We start from the raw sequence: 22,044 nt of genomic DNA on the forward strand, positions 1-22,044 counted from the left end.
CCTGGTTTGACTGACCAATCAGATGAGCCCTTGAAGGGACAGACTATATGTCAGAGATGAAAGTGTGCAAAGAGGTGAAACCATTTAGACACCAGGAGCTAACCTCAAACCATGTATAGGAATCCAGCCTCAGCCAATACCTTCCTTTGGGCCTCTGTGACCCTGGACAAGACAGCCAGGTATGGAACACAACAAATTCTGGTAGATTAGTCAAGCTTGTCACTGTGACAAAACACTTGGGGGAAAACACGCAGCTTAACAGGAAAGATTTCAGCTTCAAGGGTTTAGGTCTGTGGCCAGTTGCTGTGTATGCAAAGCCGGTAAACATGTGGTCTTTGTTACATGGTGTGGAAGACAGCTACTTCTAGAAGGCTCCCTGGACAAGAGTCCTTGCTAAGCAGCACCAGGACCCGAGTTTGAATCCCCAGTACCTACCAGGCATGGCTGCCTGTAGATGTAAACCCAGCATTGCGGCGGGGAGGAGAGGGCAGAGGCAGGCATAGCTCAGCACTTCACAAAACACGCTTTCAGTTCAATGAGATCTCCTCTTAAATGATAAGTCAAAGATCAATAAGAGGAGAGTCCCTGATGCTCTCCTCTGGCCTCTGTATGCAACACACACACACACACGCACACGCACATGCACACACACGCACTCACACCCGTACACACTCACACCATGATCACCATCAAAAACAAATACTTCACCTTAGGTACCACAGAGGGACAACATGCCAGCATTTCTCCATGACTGTGTTTTCTGGCCATGCTTCTTTTCAAAGCGTGTGTGTGATTCATTCCTTGGTGAAGTGAAGTGAGCTGAGGTGTAAATGGAGGGATGTTTAGTTAGGGTTCCATTGCTGAGAAGAGACGCCATGACCACAGCAACTCTTATAAAAGAAAACATTTCACTGTGCTTGGCTTACAGTTTCAGAGGTTCAGTCCATTACTATCATGGCGGGAAGCATGGTGGTGTGCAGGCAGACATGGTGCTGGAGACGGAGCTGAGAGGTCTCCACAGACAGCAGGTCTTCCTGTGACTGTGAGCCACTGAGCCTGGGCTGGAGCTTCTGAGACCTCAAAGCCCACCCCTAGTGACATGCTTCCCCCAACAAAGCCACCCTACTCCAATAAGGCCACACCTCCTAACAGTGCCACCCCCTATGGGGGCCGCTTTTACAGCTCACGCCACTGAAAACTGTGATGGTCAGGGAGGTGTTCTGTGGAAAGGGCCCATTGTCCTCGCTGAGGGTGATCGCTGCTGATCTCCTCAGAAGCGATGAGGTGAGTGGACACCACTCCTGTAGTTACGGATGTCACACATGCCCTAAATGTGAGGAGTGGCCCCTTCAGAAAGCAAAATGTCTACCAAGACTTCCTATAGCAGGGGATTGAGCAATAGCCAAGCCAAGCACCTGCCCTGGTGTGAAAGCTCTGATGGACATAATCATTTGTCAGCTTGTCATGGAAGCACACCTGTGAGGACGTTTCGACCTGCTCTGAATGTGAGGGTCACCGTCCGGTGGGCTGGGGTCCTGAACTCACTAAAACACTGAGTGCCAGCAAGCAGCTCCTGCATTGTGTCCTGACTCCAGAGGCGGCAGGGCCAGCTGCCGTGTATCTGTCTCCATGACTTCCCTGTGCATTCAGGCTGGGAGCCAAAGTAAACCCTTGCCCCTCAGTGACTTCTGTCAAATATTTGTCACAGCAATGAGGCAGTGACTAACAGAGACAGTATGCATTTCTGTGCTTGGGCACTGTTCTCAAATATTATCCCTGGGGCTGAGCCCATCAGTCTGAGTCAGGGCTGAGCGCCGAAGAGCTTGAGAAGCACAAGAGGCAACGCCATGCAACCCCTACATTTGGCGGGAGAGGGAAAGTGGGGCTCAGGAGGGGCCAGCTGTGGCTATACCAGACGTCAGGTGTCCCCCTCCCCCACAGACTCATGTGTTTGGACAGTTGGTCCTCAGTTGCTAGCACTGTTCTGCATCCTCTCAGGCACGAGGATTGAAAGGCAGATGTAGAGCCCCCGAGTGGCACCTGAGTGTTTCAGGCCGGCTCCACTTCTCGTCGGAGCTGTTTCCTAACAACCGCAGCAAGGTAACCCACTGCCTTGTTTCCACTGTTGCAGCCCGGGGTACCTCCGGGCCCCAGGTTTTCCGGCCAAGGTGAGCGACTGCAGCACTGCTGAGATCAAGCCCCTGACAAACCCTTCCTCCTCCGGTTGTCCTGAGGACTGCTACAGCAATAAGAGGAACTAGCACAGCTCTTTCCCACAGGCACCCAAGCCCAACTCCACTTGGAGCTTGTCCTGGAGTCAGTGGGTGGTGCTTCAGTCATCCGAAATGTGTGACCTTCTCACTGGCCCGGAGGCTGGACTTTGAATTCCTGTATCAGCAGAGCTGAGCTCCTGGGGAGCGTTCTGGGGAAGGATGTTTCCTAGCCTCTTCCAGCTGCTGGTGGGGCAGCCTTCCTCAGAGTTCCCAGCCTTTCTACTGTGTCCCTCCAGCTTCTCACCCCACCTGCGCATGGTCCCTTCCCTGTGTGTGTCTGTGTAGTGTCTCTTCTTACGAAAGCATCAGTGACGCTGGATTTAGGCACCAGCTTCACCAATAGGACCTCATGGGAATTTAAATAATTTCATCTACAAAGATCCTCTTTTGAAATAAGATCACATTCTGCTGTTCTAAATCACTTCAAATTTTGAGAGAACGCTTTATAGCATACTACATAAGGATGCGTGCCTGCATGTGTGTGTGTCTGTGTGTGTGTGCATGAGTATGCATGTACCCAGAGCTAACCACAGCCATCTGTGTCACCTGCAGGTCCCCCACTCTTCACCACTACACCATATGATGCTATAATCCAGGACTCACACATCAGAGTTGAATGAGAGATAACCTTAGGGGACACCTAGCCAATGGCTGATGATGAGCCCAGCTCCCAGTTACATTGCCTCATGCGGGGAAAGAGAGTGGGGTGGGGTGGAGTAAGGAGGCAGACACTCTTGGGACATCCGTTGGACCATGAGAGACATCACATGTGGGGTAATGAGGCCCCTTCTGCCAGTGGGGTGCCCATGAGTCCCGAGCTGGGTCTCTGTGTCACTAAGATTGATGAAAATGCCCCTGAATCTCCTGCCAGACAATCAGCCATCTATACGTTTGATTTCATCATAGACCATCCCTCTTGTGTTGGTGTCAGGCGTCAGCACAGGCTTCTTGTCCCTGACACTGCCGTGACAAGGTAGAAAATCATGGGACTGAGCCAGATGCCCCCTCCCACAGTCATTCTTCAGTCCACCAGAGAAAACAACCCGATACTTGGGTCCAACAGGGTGAATCCACACTTTGTTCTCTGGCCCTGCAAGGCCACCTTTTGACAGGTTAGTCCCCTAGGAAGACACCCGGAGGCCCGGACTGTGTTTGGATGAAGTCTCAAATCTATGTCCACATCAGGCTGGAATGGTCAGCCAGTACTTCCAGTCCAGCCTAGTGGAGGATGGAGCAGGCTTTGGGGTGGGAGGAAGTGCCACCTACTGGTGAGAAGGAAGGACTGGCTTGCGTAGATCTAGGACTCCGGCTTTAGGGAGACTATTCTTGATCACCTTTTCTTACAAATGTCAGACAACTGAAAATAGTGTGTCTAAGCCGAACAAGATGGCTTCCCAATCAAGCTGTCGGTCTCCTGTGAAACCTCTTGACAAAGCCTTAGGCCAGCTCTCCACAGCCAGTCAGCCCAGAGACCAAAGAGGGTAGCTGAGGCTCAGGGGGCCACCATCCCATACAACATCCCTGTGCTGTCGGGAGCCAAGAATTCAGAGTCTAAATGCTCCCCACCTATGTGACAAAGGACCCAATTTTTTTTGTAAACCTGAGAATTCATGCTCAACCCTTTTAAACAACTCACGTTGTACGGCAATAGACAATCAGAATAGTATATTTTAAAAATTAATTATACATCCAGGTATGTTGTAGATTATAGAGAACTTTCCTTTCTTTTGGGGGCAAAGCCTGAGCCTGCAGGCCAGGCTAGATTCAAAGCCCATGGAATCATTCTGCCCTGGCTGCCCAAGCGCTGGGGCTCCAGGTAAGCCACCACACCCAGCTCTGATTTAGGGCCTTACGTCTGCCCAGGATTTGGCTTTTGTTTGTTTTTTTGTTTCCTCAGTACGGCCTCAAAAGCCCTTCTTGGGAAAGGGGCTGGAAACACGCTCAGCTTCTTAGTGCTTAATCCCCGAATGGGGAAATCAAATAAGCTAGTGAAAACCCTAACGTCATTGGAAGACATTTCCTGTTCTCAAACCAAGGCTCCTTCTCAGAATGGACTAACTCACTTCTGGGTGCTGGGATTATCACAAGATTACTCTGAAGCCTGTAGGCATCAGAAGATTGGAAGAGCCTTGGTAGGTGTTGGTACAGAGAAACTCAAAGTTCCAGAAAGACGTCTAACCCAGATTCATGAGCAGCAACCAGTTGGAAAGACACTCTGTCAGGGTAACGGAGCAAGCTGATCTGATGGACTGTGGGCAATCCTAGGCCAGTCCTTGTCCCATCACCAAGAGTATTATGGGAAGCTGTTGTAGGAAGGGTTGAGGATGAGGTGAGAGCAGAAAGCACCCTCAGAGAGAAAACGGTTTCTTTTCAAGAGGGTAGTTAAATCCACCGAAGAGCCGGAATCCAAAGGTGATCTAGGACAGGGGATGGGTGGTTATCAATGAAATGAACAGTGTGTGAGATAAGACCCGATTAGTGTTCTGACCCGAACCTTACTCTCTGAATAGATGGCTCCTCACGCCATCTGCGTGTGCAGCCTACCACTTCTGAATATAATGTCCTTGGACCACGACCAAGTTACCTGTAATAGTTTCGGCCAGATAATGGCAGCTTTGGACTCTCCCTGACTATACAGCCTCATTCAGAACATCAGTTGTCAAAACTCCAGCTGAACCCTCGGCAGTGACCACAGTGACATTGCCCAAGCCAGGCTACAGCAGCACTGGTGGCCTCCTGAGGACACAGAGGACAAAGGAAGACAGACTGGACCTGCAAGTCCCAGATAAGCCTGTCCCGGTAGCCAGGGATCACAACTATCCCTGCAGCACAATAAAAAGACCACACCCAGACCATGGTAACAGATTAATCAGAAACTGAAACTGCTGTGCACCTGTATGTGCATGCAAATGTGTATGGGTATGTGTGAGGGTGGTAAGTACACATGTGCATGTGTTTGTGATGGTATGGTGAACATGCAATATACATGTGTGTGAGTGCACATGTATGCAATGTGTCTGCATGTAGAAAGTGGAGCCCTTGCAGGCTGACCGCTCTCCCATCTCCATTTGCACGTGTGTAAGTGCACATGTATGCAGTAGGTCTACATGTATGGAGTGGAGGCCTTGCCGGCTGACCGCTCTCCCATCTCCATTTGCACGTGTGTAAGTGCACATGTATGCAGTAGGTCTACATGTATGGAGCGGAGGCCTTACCGGCTGACCGCTCTCCCATCTCCATTTGCATGTGTGTGTGAGTGCACATGTGTGCAGTGGTCTACGTGTAAGGAGCAGAGGCCTTGCAGGCTGACTGCTCTTTCATCTCCATTGGCTGGGAGGATCTAGAAAGGGTAACCATGTGGGGCTTTTCCCCAAAGTGTTGTTGAGGGTCTGTAGTCAGAGGGAAGTTGGCTTTAGTAAAAATATTAAAATTGTTTTCTAATTCTCAGCTCTCAACAACTAAAAGTGAGAATGGAGCTGTATCATCCCAAAAGCTATAGACAATCAGTCTCTCTGTAATTTCACCACTGAGGGTGGGGCTGGGTAGGGCTGGGGTGGGGCTGGCGTGGAACTGGAACTGGGGAACCTCCTTCAGCCAATGGCCTTTTAGATGGTAGACCAATTTGGGCGTGGCCTTGGGTACTAAAAATGTACACTCTCACCCCCCCACACACACACACACGCACTCTCTCTCTCCTCTCTCCCCTGACTGCGGGATTGGGTTCCTGTTGCCTGCTCATACAGAGGACTGTGATCTGTGAGCTCCCACTAAATAAAGAACCTTTAAATTCTGAGCTGTTGTGGGACTATTTTATTAGTGCTCTCTTACTTCTGGCACCCAAATGGTGCACAAGCCTGCACCTACAGAGATGAGCTCAAAAGGTCCACGTGGAGGTGGGACTGGACTGAGCTGGAGCTGGAGCTGGGGTTTCGGGGTGGGGCTGGAGGTGGAATGGGGGAGGGGCTGGGTGGAACTGGGAGTGGGAGGGTATGGGGTGGGACTGGGGGGGGTTGGAGCTGGGGGTGGGGTTTGGGTGATGCTGGAAGTGGGGCTGGGGTGGGACTGGGGGTGAAATGGGAAGGTATAGGGTAGGACTGAGGGTGGGCCTCGGGGGTATGGGGTGGGGCTGGAGGGGGGGCGCCTTGGGTGGGCCTGGGGTGGAGCTGGAGGTGGGGCTGGGATAGGACTGGGGGTGGAGCTGGAGGTGGGCTGAGCATGGAGCAGGGGTGCAGCTCAAGGCAGAGCAGGGTGGTATTAAGGCTGCAACAAGGACCAGGACTGGGGATGACTGCCCCAAGGAGTCACCCTCCTATAGCAACCTGTATAAATGGAATGACCTTCAGACATCTGTTTCGGTCACCTGGACGAAGAGGTCACATATGTCAGGTAGACATGGTGACACACCTTGTAATTCTACCCTCAGAGGTGGAGATGAATCCCTAAAGCAAGCTGTCTAGTGAGACAGAATTGGGTTAGAATGAGAGACCCTGCCTCAAAAGAATAAGGTGGGAAGATTCTTGACATTGTCTTCGGGCCTCCCATACATTCACTGCGTGTGCATGGGCACCCACACACATGTAGGCACATCACCCACACACACATGAAAAGAACTTGTAAAAAAAAAACAATAAAGAAAAACAATAATGTTGATTGAAAATGTTTAATTTGTAAGGCACACAGTTGGTGATCACCCTAATATCTAACAGAACAAAATTAACAGGACTAACACCCTAACTTCTTCTACCCATTAACCAAATATGAACGCCACTTTGTAAAAGCAGGATCTAGAAACTGACTCCTAAAGAGGCATGAGATAATGTGGGCAGCAGTGACAAGGGCTAGACATGACTCCTTCCGGTGACAAACCAACTGCTGGGCTGAAGCCAGAGCGTCTAAGAAACAGGGAAATGAAGCAGCCTCCATATTCGACTTTGTGTCCTTACAAGACATTCTCCACCCGGTCCTGGATCTTACTGCGTTAAGACATCCAAACGAATTGTCCATTGAGCAGACTATGTACGAGGATTCCAGCGCCCACCGTATTTCTCAGCCAAGGCTACAAGAGACGCTTTCTGTAGGACCTGTGACTGTGGAGGGACAAACCTGAGAGGTCTTGCAGAGTATCTAAGCGACCTCACATCCCCGCCTGGGCTGGAGCCAAGCAGCCTGCCCGCGGGCCTCGCTGTGAGGTAAGGTGGCCACAGGGATGACGGGGGAATGCCACAGTGGACCAAACACTCCTCCGCTCCTCGCTAAAGGCCCGTTTTCCAAAATTGCTCAAGAGGTGGACTTTCTGGGTTTTATTCTGGAATTTAGTTTTCCTACTCGGCTTCAGAGTGAGACAGAAAGTAGTCATGGATGAGCTAGCCTCAACCACATCCTCCTCACTGAAGAACTGCCATGAGCAAAAACCATAGGCTCACATGTGACATCAGACAGGAAGATTCTTCAAGCTGCTGCTGACCGGAAGAGCTCCTGTGAAGACACAGTCTCTCTGGAGAAGAGAGGAGAGAAGGAACCAGGAAGGAAGCTAGAACAAGGGGCACGGGGCACCCTCTCCCCCACACCTCTCCTGGACTCAGAGGCCACAGAATCCTCAGGGCAAGAGAGGACACCCTGGTCCCATCACCCTAGTTCCTGCTGTCCCTGGCTCTGATGTGGACCTGCAGTCCTTGTGTGGCTTGGCAGGGAAGATTTCTTTGTTTTAAGTCTCCTGTGATGATCACCAAGGCACCAAGAGGTACCCCTCATCAGCCTCCTACAGATGCCACACCACGTATGCATGAAATTATATGTGATGTGTATGCATATGTGTGTGCGTGCACACACACAGGCATACATGAAAGACTGAAAATTCTAGAAATATTCACCAATTTGTTATCAGAAGTTATATAGCATAAGTTTTGGGTGATTTTTACTTTCTTCTTCATATCCTTTAACACGGTTCTAAAGTATTATAAATATAAAACACCCTCTCATTTTAAGCAAATATGTAAGAAGAGAAAACCAAGCTATCTATGTGATTATCATAACTATGAAGGAAAGACTAACTTCTTTAAAATGGAGGAGGCCGAAGTCAATGCCACTGTGCTTTGAAAAAGAGCACAAAACAGATCGCCCTAAACTTGGATTACAAGAGAACTGAATCTCAAAGGCATAAGGTAGCATAGCTGAGGTGGAGGAATGAGCAGACAAACGGCAAGGCCCAGCATCCTGCAGTGGCATTTTGCAAAAGCTGTTTCTGGGAAGATGCAGAGAAGGTTCTCCCGGAAGCCTCGCTCACTCATCTGAGAAAAAGACAGGAAGCAACCCAACATCATTTCATCCTTCTGGCTGCATCTGAATACGCGTGCTCAATCTCCTGGTCTGCCGGACACGTGTTAGTGAACTCATCCCGGGCGTAGGCGTTGTTTAAGTACCTCCAAATGCCAGTCATTTCGGAAGGAAACTCAAAATCTCTGTATTTCTTGGCCACAATCTGAAAATCAAGAGGAAATAATGAGTAGAGGGGAAAAGTAACTCCCTAGGTCAGGTCAGACAATTCATCCCTTGAAGGTGCACAGCCTGGCTCCTGATGTCATCCTATGACCATTTAGGCTGCCCGTGGTGGCACTTAAACATCGCTAGGGCACCTTGGGAACAGGCAAGGTGACAGAGGTGCAGGACTCAAATGCAATCACTCTATGACAGGATCTAGACTCAGGAGACAAGCTTCTGATCGTGTCTGTGAGGGACTTTCTAGATTGAGTCAATTGAGGTAGAAAGATCCACCCAAACTGTAGAAGACAAGATTCCATGGGCTGGGACCCTGGATTGAATTATAAGGCACAGGGAGCTGAGTGCCACTCACTCTGAGCGCCACTCACTCTGTGCCCCAACTGTGGATGCAGTGTGGCCAGTGGCCTCACCCTTCCCACCTCCATGCCCTCCCTGCCCGGATGGCATTACCTCCCTGCCGGGATGGCACTACCTCCCTGCTGTGATGGCATTACCTCCCTGCTGGGATGGCTTTACCTCCCTGCTATGATGGTATTACCTCCCTGCTGGGATGGCATTACCTCCCTGCTGGGATGGCATCACCCCCATCACACTATAAGCCAAAATAAACCTTTCTCCTTGAAGCTTCTTTTGCCAGGTATTTTGTCAAAGTAAAATAATGATAATGATAATAATAATAATGATAACTAGTCTAAGATCCTGAAGTCCTGCCCACCAAGAAAACAGAAATGATCCTTGGGATCCACGGTGCGTGTGTGTGTGCCACGTGCCAGTGGCTTTCTCACTGTGCCTGCGGCAAGGCCATGGTAGGGTATCCACTACTGTGTCACGTGGTGCCTGAAGGCGCATGACAGATCTTCATCTTGGACCACATCAGGATCCTTGAATCAACTGTGTTCCCTCCTAGTTGCTTGCTGTCGCCTCCAGCAATCCCTAACATCTGTGTAAGGTATTTCTGCAGAAGGCTGTCGTTCTGCCCTAAGCAGATTGCTCGACTATGAGCCTACCAATGTGCAAAGGACTTATTCATGAACACAATGGCATGACCTCATCACCATGGAGACATTGAAAGCAAAAGGAATAACCAGTGAGTGGATGCTCTAAGAAACTCAGCAGTGTGAGATGCTTTCCTGGTCAGGAGAGGGCCAGATGGGGGCAGCGCTGAGGACAATGTCCAGTGGTGAGGGAGGGATGTGTGACTTTGCTAGTGTCCTGTACTGGAAAACCTGAGAATGAGCAAAAGCCAGAAATCTAAAGTCAAGATGTCATCGTGGCTATGCTTCCACTGAAGGTTCTGAGTTAGAATCTGTGGCAGGTCCATTTAGCAGAAGCAGAAGCAAAGAATGGCAGCTCTTGTCTGTGGAAGGGCAGTTAAGTCTTTGCATGTCATCTTATGGTGCTTGGGTGTCCTGTCTTAAATCCCGGTTAGCAAGGACAGCATCAAGTCATATTGGAGTCAAGTCCAGCCTTCTCTACTGTACCTTCAACTTAACTCATCGCAACTGCAAAGACCCACATGTCACATGAGCCCCATCCTGGGGTAGTAGTGATTAGGACTGGGACATACATGCTTGGGGGAGGGAGAAGCACGGTTGCATCGCTCAGGGATCCAGAGCTACAATGGCCATTTCTGCTGTGTCACCTCCCTCTCCACTGTTCCCGGGATGCTGGAATGAACATCACTGGAGACTCAGCACAAATCAGATCTTAGCATTCACTTATCAGACTGTGAAGCCAGCAGCCATTGGTGCAGTGTGGCAGCAAATTAGGACCAAGGAACCTCTAGAACGCCTCTGGCATGGCGTGGCATTCTTCACCTGCATGCAGACTTAAGGATGCTCACGGCAAGGATGCTCATGTCTGTGGTTGACACCTGCTTCGCTTCTGACCTTGCTGAAAAGTCTTACCCGAGAGTCTCAGGCAAGCTAAGCAAGGGCTCCACCACTGAGCCCGGCTCTCTTTGTTTGGGGACGGGCCTTATTAACTCATCCAGGCAGGCCTCGACACCACTCTGTAACCCAACAGGGTTGAGCTGGTCATCTGCTCCCAGCAGGCTCAGAGGCAGCTGGTAGGACAGGCCAGCACCATCAGGCCCTGATATTTTAATATTATAATATCAAGAATATTTATTTGCTAAATGCCTGCCTCTCACACATGGACTATTGCTTTTATCATTTCTCTTTCTGTGTGTACATCTCCATGTGACTATGTACCTACATATGAAAGCATGCAAGTTTTAAAATTTAACTACATTTTAAACTTATTTTAGATTTACTTTTAAAAATTATATGTACGTATAAATGTATGTGTGTATGTATGTATGCATGCATGCATGCATGCATCTATGTGGAGGCTGTGCATGTGAGTCCAGATGCCTGTGACAGGCATAAAAGAGTGTTGGATCCCATGGACCTAGAGTTACAGGCAGCTGTGAGCGGCCTGACGTGGGTGCTGAACTCAAACCCTCTGGGAGATCAGCCAGTGCACCTAACCTGTGATCCATTCCTCCTGCCCCACCTTATTGTATTAAAGACATATTTCTAATGTATGTGTGCGCATGTATGTGCAGATGCCTCTAGGTGCCAGAAGAGGGTATTCCAGCCCCTGCTGCTGGAGTCACACGTGGTTGCCAGGTGCGGGAATCACACTCAAGGCCTCTGCCAGGAGCACAAGGGTCTTAACTGCTGAGCCATCACCCCAATCCCCCTTCCTCTACCTCATTTATAAGACGAGATCTCTTGTTGAGCCTGGAACTTGAAGATGTGACTGTCTAGCCAGCGACCCCACGATCCTCTTGCCTCTATTTTCCCACGCTGGGATTGTAAGCAGACACCGCGATGCCTAGCATTGTCTTGTTTTACATGTGTTCTAGGGAATCAAACTCAGGTTGTCACATTTGAACAGCAAGTTTTTCACCGACTGAGCCACCTCCCCGCCCACATGCCCTGCGATACTCTGCTTCCTGTGTGTGTGTGCTTGTTCACACACGCATTCCCTTTTGGCAACTCCGAGGCCGTGGGTAATTCTGTCTGGATCCCCCAATAGTATCTATCAAATTTGGCTCCTGGTGTTGACAAAGGAGGAGCGTTTGCCTCTCCACTTCTTTCCGGCTCTTCTCCTTTACCCCCTCCTCCACCTGTGCCTGTGACAACATCCAGGTTTCCCACATCCTGGCTTTGCTCTGCCCTGAAGTTGCTGATCGGTCTCTGTGCAAGCATCAGCTTGTGTTCCCCCATGAAAGGGCTGCAACTCCAAGTGAAGAGACTTATGGGAAGAACTCGTCCCCTTCTATTGAATTTCCAGCTGCAAAATTCTTTTTATAAATTTATTTTACTTTTAATTAAAATATGATTACCTCTCTCTCTCTCTCTCTAAGCCTTTGAGGCCTATGTTTACCAAACAAATAAAAACAGGGAAACCCAGGAAGCGAAGGCAAAGCCTTGTGTGTTGGTCTGTGTTGTTGTTAGGTCTCTCCAAGCCCGAGTCTCTCTCACTCTTCTGTGATAGTCCGTGAGCCACCCAGTGTCCTCTGGGAATATCTGTGCTCTAAGTTGGGGCAAGACAGCTTCCCACTTTCTTAAGAGCCTTCTCCAACACACACCTTATCTGTCTCGGATTCTTATTCTCATGACCATTTGAGTATTTCATCACAGAGCAATTTCACTGCTCAGGAGTGCTTATTTTGCTAAGGCCAGTGTCTGGGTGGATAATAACTGGGATATAAAGCTCTTTCATAATCCACCAGACAGCCTCCCTTTCCTCTCCAGAGGTGATGCCACTGTTTTCTAACTTTTGATGCCATGAAGACACTTGAGGCCATTGTGAATCTCTTCCCCGCTGTAGATGCTTCTACTGTTGATCTGTGTCATCTAGTATCTAGTGTGATTGTCTGGCTGTCTGCTGTGCTTTGACTGCAATCTTTAAAGGGCCACATGTTGGAACTTGGGTCTCAGTGGGACAATATGTGATGGAACCTTCAAGAAGCAGGACTTTAGAGGACACCATTGGGGAAATGCCTTCAGGAAAGACTGAAGTAGTTCTCATAGGACTCTGGTTAATTCTGTGGGGAAGTCTACTCTACATGAGCAAGTCTAGATGCTTTCTGTCTCACCATATGGTCACTTCCTGTCTCAGAAAATGGTCACTTCCTGTCTCACCATATGGTCACTTCTTGTCTCACATACTCAGGTACGGTCATTTCCTGTCTCACCATATGGTTACTTCCTGTCTCAGGCATGATCACTTCCTGTCTCAGCTGTGGCCACCTCCCACACACACTTACACTGGGATCCCATCAGGTGCCGACCAGCACTGACCCATGCTCCTGAACTTCAAATGCTGTGAGGCAACAGGCTTTTCTGCATGTCCCTGCGGCAAATGCTTTGTGGCAGCACTGGGAAAGGGACAGGGATGGTGCAGGTCTCAACGGCGTCCTTTCTCCTACAGAAGCTAGGCAAGTGCCAAACGTATCTCTGCCTGATGGTTCTGGGAATGTCTTTCCTAAACATAGCATGAGCTCGAAAGCAACGTTAGGGCTGAGGAAACCAAACTACATGGTGAGACCATGTCTCACATACCAAGGGCTGGGGATGCGGCTCAGGTAGAGCAGCTGCCTCAGTGATGCAAGTCCCTGGGTTTCAGCCTCAGCACAAACCCTTAGTACAGGCTTCAGAGAAAGCAGAGGCTGTCTCCCTTATTAAAGTCATGACCTGCTTGGACCTCCTCTCCTCTCCTCTCCTCTCCTCTCTTCTCCTCTCCTCTCCTCTCCTCTCTTCTCCTCTCCTCTCCTCTCCTCTCCTCTCTTCTCCTCTCCCTTCCCCTCCCCTCCCCTCCTCTCCCTCCCTCTCCTCTCCTCTCCTCTCCTCTCCTCTCCCTCTCTCTTCTCTCCCTTCCCCTTCTCTCCCTTTCTTTCCTCTCTCCTCCCCTCCTCTCCCTCCTTCTCCTCTCCTCTCTTCTCCCATCTGTCCTCTCCTTTCCTCTCCCTCCCTCTCCTCTCCTTTCCCCTCCCCTCCCTTCCTCTCCTTTCCTCTCCCTCCCTCTCCTCTCCTCTCCCCTCCCCTCCTCTCCTTTCCTCTCTCTCCCTCTCCCCTCCTCTCCCCTCCCCTCCCCTCCTCTCCTCTTCTCTCCTCTCCTCTCCCCTCCCCTCCCCTCCTCTCTCCTCCTCTCCCCTCCCCTCCTCTCCCTCTCCTCTCCCTTCCCCTCCTCTCCCTTTCTTTCCTCTCTTCTCCCCTCCTCTTCCTCCCTCTCCTCTCCTCTCTTCTCCCATCTGTCCTCTCCTTTCCTCTCCCTCCCTCTCCTCTCCTCTCCCCTCCCCTCCCCTCCTCTCTTTTCCTTTCCTTTCCTCTTCTTCCCCCCTCTTTTTTCTTGTCATTTCCCTCCCTCTTTCTCTCTCTCCTTCCTTTTCTCCATCTTCTCCCATAAACATCTGGGACCTGTCCATTTGATTTGAGGTGACTTTTTTCAGGTCCAGCCTCATCATCTTCTCCACTTCCATCACCGCTAGCTCTACAGTGGCCCCATGCAGAGTCTGTCTTGTTTCTGGTCATGATTTTCTGAGGCTGACACACTGGAGCTACCATTTGCTTAAAGAGTATGTGGGAGAATAAGAGAGAGTGAGAGCAAGCTCAGTGTTCACCATCAAGCATCGCTTGGGAAATACTGACCTTATTCTGCCTCAGGGACATGTTAGAGCTAGAGTTAGGGCTGAAGGGAGAGTTAGCATCAGAGTGAACGTTTACATTAGAATAAGGGCGCTCTTTTCCTCTCTGTTCAGCAGCCACAAAACATGCCAGTCCTTTCTCTCCTCCTGTCCCATCTCCCTCCAGGATGCCCCAGTGGGGAAGGGCCTGGGCACGGGCTGAAAAGACATCATCTCTGCAGAATCCTCCAAGGCTGTCTCTTGGATTTAACCCAAAAGCGTTCTCTATACTCTTTCCCTCACTGCCAGTACGTGCCCACCCTGTAGGCAAAGATCTCTGATGTTTCAGGACCAGAGTATTTACTTCAAAGAACTCTGGCTGGGTGGTGGCCACACCTTTAATCCCAGCACTCAGGAGGCAGACGCAGGTGGATCTCTGTGAGTCTAAGGCCAGCCTGGTCTACAGGACAGCCAGAGCAACACAGAGAAACTCTGTCTCAAAGAAAAAACAATAATAAACTCAAATTTGAAGATCAAGGACAATTTTCTTGCGGTGTAAAGGGAAAAATGCATATATAAGAGCCCTGTCTCTAAACTTTTTTTTCATTTGTGGTTGTCATTCTTCTGTAGTCTTGTAGAAGATGAACCAGTTCTATTTTTAATATCATTTTCAGTGGGTTTCAGGAAGGAAAATAAATTATAAATCTCTCCACTCTCGTGTTTTACCATAATTCCCTTGGTCTGACTCTCATTTCCTTCAGAAGTACTCTGTCCTGGAAGATCATTAAGTAGCTGAGCATCGTAAGTGCTAAATGGCTTTGAAGGCTTGTTCCCCGGTCTTGTGTTAGCACCCCCACTCCCAGCCCTGCAGCTCACCCTCTCCACAGTTTACATATGTGTGTGTCTAAATGTGAGTGCTGAAGAGGCCAGAGGAAGGTGCTGGATGCCCTGGAGCTGGGGTTACAGGTGGCTGTGGGCTGTCTAACGTGAGTGCTGGGAACCAAACTCTGGTCCTCAGCAAGAGCAGCAAGTGCTTCTAACCACAGCCACCGTCATCTCTCCACCTTCCTCTTTTTTATAGGAGTAAATCACATTGGATTAGTGCTGTGTGGCTCTGATATTTCTCATGTTCTTTATTGTGGTTTAGATATTCAACATTTTTATAACGAAGGCTTGGTCCCCAACTGGTGGTGATAGCATCACCAACTGGTTAATTATGGCGGGTTAGGTAATAGGAAGAGGAGCCTAGGTCACTGATTTTGTGCTCTCCAAGTCCCCCCCCCCCATCTTAGGCTCTCTGGTCCTCCCTCTTGGGTTCTCTGGTCTTCCCTCTTGGGTTCTCTGGTCCTCCCTCTTGGGTTCTCTGGTCCTCCCTCTTGGGTTCTCTGGTCCTCCCTCTTGGGTTCTCTGGTCCTCCCTCTTGGGTTCTCTGGCCTCCACAGAGTGAGCTGCTTCCCTGCACCACATTGTTCACCACAGGCCTGACATCAAGAGAGCCAGCTGATGGCGACTATCCCTCTGAGATCACAGGCCTAAAGAAACCTCTCTGCTCTTAAGTCAATTTTCTCAAGCATTTTGTCAGAGTAAGGATAATTCCTTCTTCATCCCGCACTTACCTGTGATACTATATCATTCACAGCAAATGAATGCTATAAAAAAAATCAAAGCACAGTGGCATATCTCATTGGAAAATGACTACCAGGTTTAGGTTTTGGAGAGTTGAGAAGCTTTTGCTAGACTTTGGATGTTGGGACCTTAACGAGGCTATTAACGAAGACATTCACTGAAAGGATTGCTAATGTCCATCTCAAGTAGACCTCCCTGAAGCCCAACATGGGAGAGAGGAGGAAAAGCTAAGGCTGGGAGAGACTGCAGGGAGAAGGAGCTCAGGAAGAGAAAGGCGAGGTTATGACGTGCAGTGGCCATGACTGACAGGCAGCCACCGTGGAACCGGACGGGCGATATCTGCAACCAATCACACACGAACTTGGAACATGGTTGACTTGTATTCCCTGCGTCCCCAGTGCCCACCCCTCCTGCTACGGCTCTGGACCTAGCGAGAATTTCATAATAATCAAGATCTCCCAGTGCAAGGCACAGGCGTCTTCTCTGGACCCCTGAGGGTCACACACGTAGCAGTGAAGGCCATGGTGATAGCCACTGACACCTGTACGTGACGGAGAGGGGATGAGAGAGAAGAGACTCAGAAGTCTGGGAATCCCCACGGTTGCCACTACAAGTTCTGATTTACTAGGTCAGGTGACCAATCAGAACTGAAATGAAAAAAATTAAAATTTTAAAAATTAAGAAAACAACCTCAAACAATTCTAGTTGTATATGACCAATGACTTTCCTACCTGCCTAAGAAGACAGGGTACCGGCTACAGAAGAGGCCAAGTCCAGCAGCTATTGGCTGCTCTTATCCGTGGAAGGCTAATAATAACTGGCAGGACACCCCCAGAACACGGTTTATTCCTGCAGCTGTCAACAACGCATCATCCCCAAACTTCATATGGTAAAGGCAAGGAGGCCCTGAGTGTCCTTCAGCTGTTTCCTCTTCCTTATGCCTAGAACATCAGCAAGGACGTGGGTCAGGGAGCACCTTCACGGTCTGCCATGAGAATACCTGGAGTTCATGGCTCCGCGTGTCTTAAACACTGCAGCTCAGCCGCCTTGAACCGAAACGGCTAGTTTTCAGTTCACGTCCGGGTTCCAGGCCTGTTTTGGTGTCTGGCCCCAGCCAAGTCAGAACAAAGGCCCACAAAGCCCCCTTCATGCACTCAGCCCAGGTGTCAGGAGGAGAGACAAACCTTAATGATGTGGAGCTTGGGTAGGAGGTTACAGTCGGCCAACGTGAGCTCGTCCCCATCCAGAAACTTCCTTCGGGAAACAGTGACATCCTCTGTGCTGTTGGCGTCTATTTCATCCGGCAGCGGGCTGTTTAAGTAGCTGTCTAGCTTCTTCAGGGCCCGTAGCAGATTCTTTTCATAAACTGAGACACAAAGGCAGGCGATGCCTGAGACGGACGGGCCACGCAAGCGGCTGCGTGAGCTCTGTCTGCCTTAGCAGAGAGCTGGGTGCACTTTCTGAGCAGCAGGAAAACCAGAAGGACACAGATGCAACAGAACTCGGTCTCCCTGTTCCATCTCCACACCTGGGCTGCCTCTAGGACTCGTCTGGTGTTTTAAAAGGATATTTTAATTTCATTTTGTATTTATTTGTATCTCTGTTTGTACCATGTGTATGGGTGCTCTCAGAGGCCGGAAGAGGGTTTCAGGTGCCCTGGATCTGGCGTTACAGGTCATTGTGAGCCACCTAGTATAGGGGCTAGGAACTAAGCTCCAGTCTTCCGCAAGAGCAGTGTGTGCTCCTAACTGCTGAGCCATCCCTCTGAACCAAACTCGGCTACTCCTCTAAATATTTACGAGAAGCCTATGATGAGGCAGAGAGTGACAGAGGCACAGCTGCCACATTGCAGGTGGGAACAGCCAGACATTGAAATGTTTCCCCCAATAGTGTTATATTTTGGATTCCCAACCTTTAGTAACGGTCTCTTCAAAGTTTTACGCAGAGTTAAAGGTGGGGGCATTTCTTTACTTCCAGACTTCCGTCTGTACTCTGTGAAATGAGCCGGATGCCTAGGGTCTGTCCTGCAGCCCCGTGGAAGACCGTGTGGACAGAGCCCTGTAGGGTCTGTCCGGCAGCCCCGTGGAAGACCGTGTGGACAGAGCCCTGTAGGGTCGGTCTCTCCGGCAGCCCTGTGGAAGACCGTGTGGACGGAGCCCAGAACAGGGATACTTACTCTCGTTTGCATCCTTTTTGGTGTTTTTAATAAATGCTGAGAATTTGGCAAAAACGTCATTTCCTGCTGAGTTGGATTCAGGATGTTGGGTTCCCAGCTTAGGGTGCCTTGAAGAGTTGGAGGGTCACAGACAGACAAAGGCTGGTTAGGAGAACGCAGTGGAGGAAAATGTCTTTCTCTGCGCAGATACTAAAATGACAAGCTCCCCTGGACTGGTTTAGTGAACAATGAATCTCAAAGTTGAGTAAAAAACATGATTTGGGAGAACTATGTTGTATCAAGCCCTGGCAAGATGAATTCTAGGACACAGGGGTCAACCAGCTGTTCCTGACCTGATTCCCTCCCTGTTCTAAGAAAGGTGTTCCACTGGAAGGTTTCTGAAGGGTCCACACTCTTGTGTAGCAGACACAAGGTACAGTTATCCCACACAGCAATAGCACCTCCTCCCTGACTGCTGCCATACTGTCCTGACTGCCAAGCCAGGGGCACAAAAAGGGAAGCTGTGATGGCTGGCTCTAAGTGTCAGCTTGCCACAATCTAGACTCACCTGTGAGAACAGCCTCAGCTGAGGGACTGTCTAGATCAGATTGGCCTGTGGGTATGACTTGGCTGCTAATTGATACAAGAAGATCCAGTCCACTGTGGGAGGCACCATTCCCTAGGTAGGAGGTCCTGAGCTATGTAGGGCATGGATAATACTAGCAAGTATCAGGTACCAGCATGCATTTCTCTCTGCTCTTGGTTGTGAATGCCATGTGGCTGGCTTACATCCTACCCTGCAAACATGGACGACAATTTGGAGCTGTGGGAAAATAGGCCTTTCCCCCCCCCCCCAAGTTGTTTTCGTCAGGATGTTTTCTTCACAGCAACAGGAATGAAACCAGACAAGAAGCAGAGTCCATCTTGACTCAAGGTAGCTAATCTGGCTGCTCCCTCTGGCGTACTGTGCATGACCACAGAGAAAAGCACCAACAAAGCTGTGAGTATCCGTTCTAGGAGGCCTACCTTGGGGGAACTAACTTCTCCTCTAAGAACTCCTCAATCTTATTCACATCCGTCTTGACTTCACCATCAAAAGTCATGAAAGGAGGGTTCGTCCCGGGAGCCAGGTTCTGAAGGTCTGCAGGCTTCCTAGGTAGGAGGGAAGAGCAGTCTACATGGATGGTCTTGGGCATTCGGAGTCGTGGCCAAGGCTTAGTCATACCCTCACCATTTAAGAGACACAACCCAGAGGAAAAAAGAGGAGTGGGGGAAGATGTATAGTTCAATAAAAATAATAAAAAGGAAAGAGACACAACCGTTGAGAATTTCAAAGTGGTCCCTGAATTAATAAGGTGGCTTCCTGGAAATCAGAGCCTAGAAGGAACTAACGAATGATGGGGGGACTCGCCCCTCTGGAACCCCCTTTCTGACTGCAGAGGTGGGAACGTTAACTCTCCAGTTCTGTCAACCAGGAACAGTGCTTAGGCAGGCTCCTGGGAGTCACACAGCTTCTGGGCAACAGGGAAAGCAAGCTCTCCCTGGCCCCCAACCCCTACTCCTTCCTGCAGCCCCTGAGTTCTATGCAAACCCTACCACTTGGCTAGCACTCAATCTTCATTCCAGACTTACGACTAAGGATAAACCTGGCATTATATGCCAATGGTTCCTAGCAGCATACATGTACATGTGCATGAGTGTGTGTGTATGTGCATGTGTGTGTGTGCATACGCGTGCGTGTGTGTGTGCACGAGTGTGCATGTGTATGTGTGTGTATGTGTGTGTTATATGTATGAGTGCATGAGTGTGTGTGTGTGTATGTGTGTGTGTGTGTGCTTGTATGCATGAAAGGGTATGTTGCTGCATACAGGGAATTAGGACCAACTATTTCAACAACACAGAAGCCCGTCTCACCTTTTCAAGTCCACTGTTGTCACATTGAATATCACACCCTTTAGCCAGAGGATCATGAAGAGGCGCTGAGAAAATGGGCAGTTTCCAATGCTCTCGCCATCATAACCAGCCTAAGAGTAGGAAAAAAAAAGAGATCTTTATTTGACCAAGCCTCACAGTGAAAGATGTCAGCAGTCACAGAGGACACAAGTTATTACAGATTTTCATCAATGGTCATGTTACTATACATAGCCTTCTGAGGCCATTTAACTCAGGGTCTATGAGAGGTTAGAAACAGGTGTGGTACAGGGGGATGTGCACACACACACGTATACATACAAACACATACACACACACTAAATGGAAACAAAATGGGGGTTGGGGCTAGAGAGATAGCTCAGTGGTTAAGAGCACTGGCTACTCTTACAGAGGACCTGGGTTCAGTTCCCAGCACCCACACGGCAGCTCACAACCATCTGTAACTCCAGTTCCAGGTGATCAGACTCCCTCTACTGGCCCTTATGGGCACTGCATGCACATAGTCCATATACATGCAGACAGGTACACACATAAAATAAAAATAAATACATCTTATTTTAAAAAAAATTGTACAAAAAATCTGGGACCTAGTAGATGGTAACAAAGTCATGGTGGAGGACTTTGCTCTGGGAATGTATTCAGACTGGTCTCTAGGAGTGATTCTCATGAGAATAAGAAGTTATTTAAAAAAACAAAAAAGATCGATGCCAGCCCATACAAGCTTCTTGTGTTTGGCCGTTTCTTATTTGCTTGTTTTGAGACAGAACCTCATGTCACTCAGGCTGGTCACAGATTCATCCACAGCTGAAGATGACCTTGAACCCTTGCTCCTGCAACCTCCACCCTCCAGGGCTAGGATTATAGGTGTGCACCGCCGCACCTACCCTTGACTTCCTTTCTTACTACACAATCACTTCTGTAGCCCTGCCCTGCAATGCTGCCCACTGTCAGACTCTACCAAAGCTGGGCAGAAGCCAACATCATGCTTGCGAGTCTCTGGCACTGTGAGCTAAATTTTTATGCTGTCTTCAAGCTCAGGTATTTGTGTATAGCAACAGAAGATAGACTGATGTGCCTTGCTAGAATTCATGACCATGCACTTACTCTTTAATGACAAAAACATGACCACATTCCATGCATGAGGTCTATTACTGCCAACTATAGTGTCCTAACAAAACTGAGAAGGAAGGACTGCTGTGTACACAGAAGGCATGGGGCAGAAAGCCCGCTGCTTGTTTGTACCGGGAAGAAAAGAAGAAAAAAATGGCTCAAAAAAGTAAAAGCAAAGAGTACTCTGGAAGCAAGTCACCTGGAGGGGTTATCAATGGTAAAATAGGGAGCGGACAAGCTGGGCATAGTGGCAAACATCTTTAATCCCAGCTCTTGGGAGGCAGAGACAGGTGGAGCTGAGTTCAAGGCCAGCCTGGTCTACAAAGAGTTCCAGGTCAGCCAGGACTACACAAAGAAACCCAGTCTCGAAAAAAATAAATAGTGAGCTAACACCCATGAATGGATATTCCCACAGGAGGAGAAATGAATGGCAGTTCAGCTTCTGAAAGCTCCAGCCACTCAAGCTGCCTCAGACTGCTGCATCTGAGTCCCCTGCGCTCCATGTCTGGGTTCTATACCTGCCCCCAAGCCCAGGCCTCCCTTCCTGCAGCTGACATTGGTTTTCTGCCTAGAAGGCAAGGATCTGGAAACTCCCCCAGGAGAGTCGGTAACATCGTTTTGATGGTCCAGTGGCTGACAAGGGCGACTGTATTCTTTACCATCCCCATCATGTGACCCTGGAAGACTGCGCTACCTCAGCCCCCTGAGGACACACCTGCAGGGACCCCACCTCCCTGAGGACACACCTGCAGGGACCCCACCTCCCTGAGGACACACCTGCAGGGACCCCACCTCCTGCTGCCCTGCTCTCC

At 49.5% G+C, this 22,044-nt stretch overlaps 1 protein-coding gene across 1 annotated transcript in view; it reads right to left on the reverse strand.

Annotated features, from left to right (window-relative positions):
• Positions 1 to 8,589: 8,589 nt before the first annotated feature.
• Positions 8,590 to 22,044, reverse strand: part of Clic6 (chloride intracellular channel 6) — a 40,314-nt gene continuing 26,859 nt past the window's right edge. Inside the window, exons 2-6 of the mRNA XM_038346195.1 lie at positions 20,105 to 20,214; positions 19,217 to 19,342; positions 18,212 to 18,318; positions 17,220 to 17,401; positions 8,590 to 8,751 (exon numbers count right to left, since the gene is read on the reverse strand). Coding sequence (XP_038202123.1) covers positions 8,590 to 8,751; positions 17,220 to 17,401; positions 18,212 to 18,318; positions 19,217 to 19,342; positions 20,105 to 20,214 — 687 coding nt within the window. The remainder of the gene's footprint in view (positions 8,752 to 17,219; positions 17,402 to 18,211; positions 18,319 to 19,216; positions 19,343 to 20,104; positions 20,215 to 22,044) is intronic.

Source organism: Arvicola amphibius, chromosome 10 (genome assembly GCF_903992535.2).
Source record: "Arvicola amphibius chromosome 10, mArvAmp1.2, whole genome shotgun sequence".
Classification (NCBI taxonomy): domain Eukaryota; kingdom Metazoa; phylum Chordata; class Mammalia; order Rodentia; family Cricetidae; genus Arvicola; species Arvicola amphibius.